The 9,010-nt window shown below is 57.4% G+C and overlaps 1 protein-coding gene across 2 annotated transcripts in view; it reads right to left on the reverse strand.

Moving 5' to 3' along the window:
• XYLT1 (xylosyltransferase 1) overlaps positions 1-9,010 on the reverse strand; it is a 258,893-nt gene that overhangs the window by 107,843 nt on the left and 142,040 nt on the right. For both annotated transcript variants that reach the window (XM_016156891.2, XM_036226082.1), the window contains one exon: positions 1,322-1,829. In XM_016156891.2, coding sequence (XP_016012377.2) covers positions 1,322-1,829 — 508 coding nt within the window. The remainder of the gene's footprint in view (positions 1-1,321; positions 1,830-9,010) is intronic.

Genomic DNA, 9,010 nt, shown 5'->3' on the forward strand with positions numbered 1-9,010 from the left:
AGAGCAGAGCAGCCGTGACACAGCCCGCGGGGCCTCAGGGATTTACCCTTTGGCCCTTGGTAGAAAAAGCGTGTCGACCTTTGGTACACGGTGAGGGCCCAGAATCACGCCCACAGAAGGGCACTCGGCTCAGGCCTCCGACGCTTCTCTGCCAGGCCCCGCGCTGGTTCCCAAAACGTGTCGGACACGTCTCCCTCCATTTACTTATTTCTACACTCCACCTGCCAAGTCCCATCGAGAAAAAAGATGGGAAACCCTCGGCCGGCTTCGATGAGGGTTAAAATGCAAGGGAGAAATGATCCTTTTCTCGTGAAGCCTTTCTGTTTAAAAGAGAGAAAGTATTCTGTACCGAAAACTTACTGAGCACTTAAAAAATGCAGATGAACGTGGGTAAAGACGTGACGTTGCCTCTACAAGGTCCCCACACCAGGAGGCCCCGCTGGGGGTGCTCGCCATAGATGCCTCTAGGGCTCTCTGTGCACTTAGCACACGGGGCTGCTCCCTCCACGTCCTCCCTTCTGTGACCAGTGGTCAACAGAGACCGTCCTGTGTGAAATGAGGAGGCCTGTGTTTCGCTCAAGTTCAGCCTCGAATGAATTGGGTGACCTTGGATAAGTCTCTTCACCCCCCATCCCCCCGCCCCCCGCCCGGGCCTCTCATTCTTAGCCGTCCAGCAAACACAGAGAACCAAGGTTTCTCTAGGAGGGGGTCTTTCTTGTTGGCTTTTTCTTGGGGGGCCATTCCCATCACGCACTTCCCTCTGCATCAACGGAGACGCAGGGGCCCAGGAGCTGCTCAGAGTAAGGGGGACCAGGCGAAGTCTTCCTCGCCGGTGTCAGGGGACCGAAAGGCCCCGGCTCCCTGCCCCGCCGCCCGGGCCGGCTCCTGTCATTCTCTGACCTTCTGTCTCGATACCGAGGAGATCACAGCACCTCTGGTCTCTGTTACAGCCCTGATCTCTCCCTGCCTCGCAGGAAGAGGGCTGGTCTGTCACCGGTCACCGGCACACAGAAGAAGAGTGTCCGGCACAGGGCAGGCAGCGGGGAGAGAGAGGCAGGGAAGGAGGGAGGAAGGGAGGACTTAATTTTAGTTGGAGGGAAATGGGACGGTTGTTTTTCGGAACGTCCAAAGTCAATGCAGCCCCTTAGAAAACCTTCTGAGTCATAGTCAATCACACTAACATTCACGTCAGGCCTAATCCCGACATTCTGCTGAGACCAGAAAACACAGACCACATTGACACAGTCCCCTCGCCTCCTCACTGGAGAGCAGCCCCCTCCCCCGGCTGCGGGGGGGGGGGGGGGGCGGGGCTGGCGCCTACCTTCCAGCGGGCAGAAGCGGGTCACCTTCTCCGGCATCAGCAGCCCGAGCTTGTGGCGGCAGTAGGTCTCCCCGATCTCCTGGCGGCAGCGCTTGGACTTGGAGCGGGACAGGGCAGAGACGGCCTCCTTGCCCGAGATGTCGCACTTGAGGGGCTGGTCGTACTTGACCTCGGGGGAGCCGCCCCCGCTCTTCCTGGCGTGGGGCTGTCCGGGGGGCTCCTGGCCGCGGCTGCTGTTCACTGGCGCTCTGTCGCCGGCAGGCAGCGCCTCGCGGGCCCCTCTGTCCCCGAGAGAGCGCCCCTTCCCCTTCTCCTGCTCCAGCTTCCTTTTCAAGAGCTCCTTCTGCCGGCTCGGCGGCTTCTTGGCCGACTCGGGCTGGTGCTTCTGCTTCTGGGTCCTGGGAGCAAAGTTGCTGTTGTCCACATTCTCGAAGTCCTTGGGGACCGAGTTCTCATTGTTGCTGTCCGTCCGCACTTTCTCTTTCGGCCGGTGAGAGAAGTAGCCATCCTGCAGAAGACGGGAAAGAAGCAAAGGGGTGGAATGTTAACCGAGCCATCGCGCCAGGCAGGTTGGCCCTTGGGGCGGCGGGGCGCCGAGGTCTGGCGGTCTGAGCCCTGCCCTCGGGCCCCGCCTTTGCTACGAGCTCCATTTCAGCCGAGACTTTTCCCTCTGGACGCGTCTCGGCTTCACTGTCTGGAAACGCGAGATGTTCCAGCGAGAAACTGGGCCGTGGCAGGCACCGAGGTGCTGCGGTTATGATTCTCTGCGCGTGTTATTATTAACCGTGCCTCCCTTTCAAGCCCGTTCCCTTCAATGTCTCCGCCCCTGGATTGCGGGCATTAGGTCCCAGCCTCCTGTTCAGATTTCAGCGAAGGGTGCCGCGATGGTTGATTTAAGGGCTGGCAATTGCCACAGCAACGTTATAAAGGGAGAAAATACGGGTAGGATGTTATACACATGCCACTGCCTTTAGGACCGATTCATAGACCTGTGCCCATAAGAGAAATCAGACCGAGCCGCAGTCAGTTCTGAGGGAGGGACATCACTGGATATTTTGAGGGGAACAGACTCTTTACAGGTGACCCTGACGATGAATCCCGGGGCAGACGCCAACTTGTGACACTCCTGTGTTAGAGCTTTGACTTGGCGTTTATGCCTGGAGCAGAACTGATTAAGCCACCTGGGGAAGGGGAGGTCGAGAGACAGACCACAAGTCATGCTGTGGGTCTTTCCGGGAGGCTGGCGCCCCAAATCGGCCTCCCCCATCATTTCTAAAACACGTAGCTTCTGCCAATTGCCCATTACCAAGGCCTCGACCTGAAAGAGGATCCACTTTCCCAAGTGCAGCCCTTCAGGGGACAGCCTCTGAAGCCACAGAGAAGGATCCATGAACCATTGCTACAGAAACACATGGCCATGAGCAGAAATTCTGGGGGATGACCTCCTCGTTAGTTTTCCTGAATGCGCCTACACTGGGCTCCCGAGGAAGAGAGTGGCGGGCACGGGACAGCAGAGACCTCGCTGCTGCCCGGGAGAGGCTGATGCTCGGCGGGTCAGATCCCGCCTGCCGCCTGTTTTTGTAAATAAAGTTTTATTGAAACCTGGCTCTGCCTGTTCATTTACGTGTTATCTAAGGATGCTTTCGCGCGGCTGCAGCAGAGGCTTCTGGCCTGCAAAGCCTAAAAGATGGCTTTTTGGCCCTCGAAGAAAAAGTGTGCAGGCCCCAGCTCTCCAGGAGACTGAGGTTAGAAGACGGCCCTTCCCCGAGCTTGGTGGAGCTGGCTTTGTCTCCAGTAGTTCAGCCGTGGTCTGGAGAAGAAGCTACATGTGGCCTTTGTCCTGCCCTCGCTGGCATCAAGCACTGATTTCTCTGATTCGGGGGAGGCCGTTAGGAATGAGAGCTGACGCTAAGACCCCTCAAGGCCACTCTGTAAGTTGAATATTCCTATAATTCTCATTTTACAGGCGAGGGGACCGGCATCAGTTAACTAGCGACTCGCCCAAGGTAACCCGGCTAGTTGGCGGAGGAGCTGGGATTCAAAGCAGACAAACCACGGAGCTCATTCACGATGGGGGTACCAGTCCACTGCCCGCTTCCAAGAAGCCACGGAGACATTCAGACGCCCGTCACCCTGTCCCCTTAGGCACTGCAGCCTGCCCCTGGACTGCAAGGTCTGGCTCCCCTCCCATCCACTCCCATCCGGGATAGGTAAGTCACCTGCAAAGTGCCATCTTAAAACCCACTGGGGGGACAGGGAATCACACAGAGGGGGAGAGAGGGCAGGAAGTAGGGACCAGGAAGCACCAGGAGCTTGGGGTGGCAGGAGCTGGGAGGCGACGGGGTCGGAAGAAGGAAACAAAGAGACGCCGAGAAGGGAGGGCTGGGTCGCAGAGCGGCCGCCGGTCAGACGCCGGGGCTGTTGTCATGTCTTGGTGGGTGACGGGGGACCTTCCAGCCTGACGCACCTGGTCCCGGCGTTCCTGACCTCCTCCCACAGACTTCGAAGAAACGCCCTCGGTTTGGTGCCATGCCTCTGACCTCAAAACCCAAGGATGTTCCTCTTCCCCTTCTTTCCGACCAGAAGCCCGTGAAGAACCCTCTCGCGTATGTTCCGAGCACGTCCCGTGAGCCAGACGCCACCCGCGGCGTGACCCGCTCTCGCGAGCTGTCGTCCGGTGCCTCTTCCCTTCGGCTGAGAGGTGAACCAAGGAGCGTTTAGCTCCCCCTTCTCTCTGAGGGGGCAGGGTGGATGGGGTCTCCCCGTTTGCTCAGGTTAGCCTAGGTTGGGATGGAGCTGGATATCGGGGGGGATGGCAGCGAATAAAGTACTTGGCTAATATTCCATTTCTCTCCCTTCTAGACACAAGAGAGCACCAGGCTTCCTGTCCCCCTGAAAATTAGGCTCAGCTAAGCAACCTGCTGCAGCCGAGAGACACGTGACCGGAGCCAGGACAATCTGCCACTTCCCCCTGTCCCCCAGAGTACCCAGCCACACCCCCGACGGTGGAGGCCCTGCGTCCCTGAGCGACCGACTCCCACTGTCCGAGAACATGAGTTTAAATCCTGTCCCTCAGCCCGCTTTCTGGAAGTTAGCGGGAGGGCAGACGGGAGGCAGAATCACCTCCGCCCTCGACAGACACCCCAAGCATTGCTCTTGGGCCGTTCTCTCTCCTCATCGACTGAGGGTTGGAATCTGCCCCCCGCCTTCCCCCAGCAGAGACCCTCCGTAAAACCTCGGAGAATGGCCAGTTCCTCGGGTTAATTTGTGACGTCGGGGCCTGGGGTCACCAGCAATGCCACTGCGGCTCTCAATTTATGCGACCCTCGTCTGCTCGGAGTGGCCCCCGTGAGGAGGATGCCTGGCTCTGGCTCGGAGAGGCCCTGCGGCCTCCCGCCTGGCCCCAGACCCGACGGCTCGGCTGCCTCAGCACATGGGAAGATGCCAGCCAGCGTAAGAGGGAAGGGAATTATTCCGTCACAGACGCGAGCTGGAGAGAGGCCCCGCCGGGGAGAGGCCGGCGTCACTCATCCGCCACTCCCTCAGAGACCTGAGAACGCCTGTCGGTCACCCTGAGTCGCCTTCTGTCGTAGCGGACGAGCTCTCCACCCCTTCCCCTCTTTTTAAAAACGTTCGCTTTATCGTGGTAAGAACCCTTAACGCGAGATCGACCCTCGACGCGGTTCTAAGTGCTCGGCACGGGCATCGCTCTCTCTACGGGCACCGTGTCGGCCAGAAGACGCGTCTGGAATGTACTCACCTCGAACAGCTAAGACTCCCCGCTTCCCTGTCCCCCAGCCCCTGGCGACCACCATGCCCCTTTCTGCTTCTGTGAATCTGACTATTTTAGATGCCTCGTCTAAGTGGGATCCCGCACTCTGCGCCCTCCTGTGTGTAACTGGCTTATTTCACTCAGCACAGGGTCCTTGAGCTTCCTCCACGGTGTCGTGAGCGGCAGGGTTTCCTTCTTTTGGGGGTGCTGAATGATCCCCGTTGAATAGCTAGAACACCTTTTCTTTATCCCTCCCTCCATCCCTTGATGGACACGAGAGGTCACCTCACCTTCCCCGTAGCTCTTCGCCTGTCTGCCGAGGGACAAACAGGTGTTGGCTTTTCTCTCCTCTTCCTGGACAGCCAAGATCCAGAAACCCAAACCCAGGTTCCTTTCCCTATAAAATCCAACTCTGGGAAGTAATCATCGTCTCCTCAGCCCCCGGGGGCCCTCACGCTCCGGCTGGTCACACCCCTAACCCCCGAGTCCTCTCCACAAGGACTCAGCAGGCCCTAAGGAAGAGGAGCAGACAAAGGCACAGAGAAGTTAAATGCTTCGGCCAAGGTTGCACTGCCAGAAATGAAGCGACTCAAACTCTTCACGCCTCTGACTCCTCCCCTGGACGATGCGGAGGGTACCACTTCCCTTCTGGGCGCTCTGGTGAGAGTGAATATACGGAAAACTTGCTGAGCATCCCCACTGCCCAGCGCAGGAGGACGAATGAGCAGCAAGCCCAGACCGGGTTCACTACCAGTGAACACTGAGCCTCAACCGCCTCACCCCCGACGGGTCTTTGCCCGGAGGACAGATGAGTTATTATTTCTTCATTATGATCGACTGGCTGTATCTCCATTATTCTTAACTAGTGCAACGCTCTCACCTTGGGTTGTTTATGCAAACGCAACCCTTTGACTTATTTTATTTTAATGCACTTATTACAATGATTGCACCTTCAAACGTTTGTGTGAGAGCTTCGAAACTCTAATTGTTCTGCCATCGCCTTACTTCTGAGCTGCCGCTAGGACCCATTTTTATTCCGAGGACATAATTAAATGCAACAACGTCCTCCGCTCCCATTCATTCAACCTTGGGCGTGTTTAGAGCCAATTTCAATCAGGTAGAAATATGCTAAACACAATATGGCTCCGAGAGGCAGGTTGCGTGACCCGGGCTGCTGTTTGGCAGGAACCTGCGTCTTTCCCTGGTTCTCTGAAGCTCGGACACCAGGAAGCCCCTGTACTTGCTCGATCGGTTGAGTCTGAGCCCCTTGGTCCTGTTTTATGAATGGGCGGAGGTGGGCGGCTGTGTGTTCTAAGCGATCCGCTCATCGATAAACCTTTCCTCTTACTTTTGTGTAGAAAGAACACTGGACTGGGGACTTGTCTTGCTTGAGCGACTGTCCAGTGTTCTCTGTAAAGTGACGGGTGTGTGGCTAGACGTTCTCTGAATCGGTCACCAATTGAAATGATGGACTAACAAAGTTCCGCCATTTCCGCTCACTGAGAAATAATCTGATGGACGTTGAGAGATGGGAGACCGAGGGGGTGCAGATGGACGCCCCCGAGGGCATCTGGAGTCTCCCTGCCTTAGCCTTCGGTCATTCTCTGCGGCAGCTCCTGGGTCGGGCACGGACCGTTTCAGCTCCCTGCGCCTCGATGTCCTCGTCGGTCACCGAGGTCTGAGGCTGGCGGCCCCACCCAGGCACTGAGAGAGTCTGCGAAGCACAGGACAGCGTCTGCCACGGATGCGGTGTTTGGGAAACACGCGTCTCTCGGGGAGCCCCCGTGCCGTACGGCGCCTCGATGTCCCGAGCTCCGTCCCAAGCCGCCCGCACGTCCTTGTTCATTTAACCCGGCTGATGGCCCTGCGAAGGACGTGCTGTGCTTTGCTCCCCACTTTCCGCCAGGGTGTGCTGAGGTTCAGGGAAGTGACGAGTCTCAATCTAGATCTTGGAAGGGGAGGAGCCAGGATTTGAACCCGGGCAGCTGGGGTCCGGCAGCCATGCCTGCCAATGCCTTGCCCCCCTCAGCCGCTGTCAGGAGCAGAGACGGTGCCCCACGGACACCCTGGCTGGCCACGCCGCTCAGACACGAGGTCACCTGACCCACCCTCACTCATCACGACCGGCTGATGGCGTCCCTCTGTGTGACGTGGACGCACGGCCAGCTGAGTGGCCGTCTGCCGTTGAACTCAGTGTCCCAGGCTTCATTCCAATCACCAAGGTGACCGAGACCAGAGGGAAGGACCCTGGGGGGGCGAAGCCTGCACCTGCTCCCCCAGGGACCTCAGTGCCAGGGCGGGTGAATGGTGGAGGTGCAGTGTGCATGGTTGCGCCCAATTAGGGCGTGCAATCAGCCAGGCTGCCAACGCAAACAGACGGGACGGGAGCCCCACGGCTGGCTCATTCACATGCACGCCACGCGGCCAGGCTGGCCAGCGTGTAGGGACCCACGGCCGCACAGGGCGCCGGCCGGCCCTGCCTTCCTCGGAACCCCGAGTAATGAGCCCGGCGCGAATGAGCACATTTATTTATGCGAGCGGGAAGCATGGCACGGGGCGTGGAAGGAGGCAGCCGGAAGGACAGAGCCAGCCTGGAAGCCAGCCTCCTCCACCCCCAACCCCCCGAGAGGAAGGCAGGGAGTGTCCCTTCTCAAGAGCGTCCGTTTTTCTCGGTTACGAGAAAGGGGGTAAAGGAGATCGAGGCACAGGGCAGGTGGAATTACACGCCGCGTCTTTCATTCCAGTTCGCAAGGGAGCCCTTCGCACGGGGCCCGGTGACGCTTCGCGCTCACGTGACTCTCTCTGCGGGCGTCTGGTCACTTGGCGGGCAGACTCCAGTCTTCGGGGAAGGCAGGGTGGCGAGGTGCGGTGCGTTCCCGTCTGGCCTCTGCCCCTTCGCGAACGGCGTGGGCCCGGGCACAGCGCCTGACTCAGCGAGCCTCAGTTTACCTCTCTGTAAGACGGGCATGATAACCAGGCCCTACGTGACGGAGCTTTTAAAAGAGTTACTGCATGTCGAGCGCTTAGCGTAATGCCCAGAACTGAGGAAATGTTCGCTGTGACTGGTTAGCACAGGATTCACGCTTGGAACGGCGGTCTCGTGGGGATGCTTCTCAAAGCGTGGTCTGGGGACGCTTTCGGGGGGCCTTCAGGGTCAAACTGTTTTCATCATCATGTGGAGACGTCATTCTCCGTTCCTCTCCCATTCTCTGACGAGCACACGGTGGAGCTTTCCAGAGGCTGCGTGATGTGCGAAATGGCAATGGGTTGATAGCAGAAGCAAATGGGGGGACCCGGCTGTCTTGTATTAAGCCGGATATCACAGAGATTTGCAAAAGTGCAAAGCGATGCCTCCCTTTTGTCGTAAAAAATCATATTTCCATTAAAAATCTTTACTTAAGATGTTGTTATTGTTATTTTAAGTATGTTAATAAACGCTTTAAGACTGCCTTAGTTTAAATTCCAATAAATAGAAATAATTGATAGGTATAACCTACATGATAAACAAAATGTCTGTGATAACGCCTGAAAGTACAATGGGCCCCCCGAGACCAATTAAGTTTGAGAACTGTTGACATAATACGTACTTGTAATACTAACATCTACTTATTAAGGGAAAAAAAAAGTTTAAGACCCTTTCGGGCTGGGTATTTCTCTCTATGCCACGCCTGTGGATTTACATTTTACTGGCGCACATAATAAAGACACACAAGATAGAATCTCGGTCAGGTGGAATCGGGGTGCCGATAAACACTTTTACAGAGAGAGAGGCGGCAGGAACCTAGAGCCCCTGACGCCCCGAACCGGCCTGCAGGGAGTGAGTGACCTGCTGACGAAGATGTGCCCTTTGTTCAAACTCCACCCGGACCCCTCTGAGCTCCTTCCCGACCACGCCTCAACCTTGGCCTCCAAAGACG

The sequence above is a fragment of the Rousettus aegyptiacus genome, unplaced genomic scaffold (assembly GCF_014176215.1).
Source record: "Rousettus aegyptiacus isolate mRouAeg1 unplaced genomic scaffold, mRouAeg1.p scaffold_m13_p_8, whole genome shotgun sequence".
NCBI lineage: Eukaryota > Metazoa > Chordata > Mammalia > Chiroptera > Pteropodidae > Rousettus > Rousettus aegyptiacus.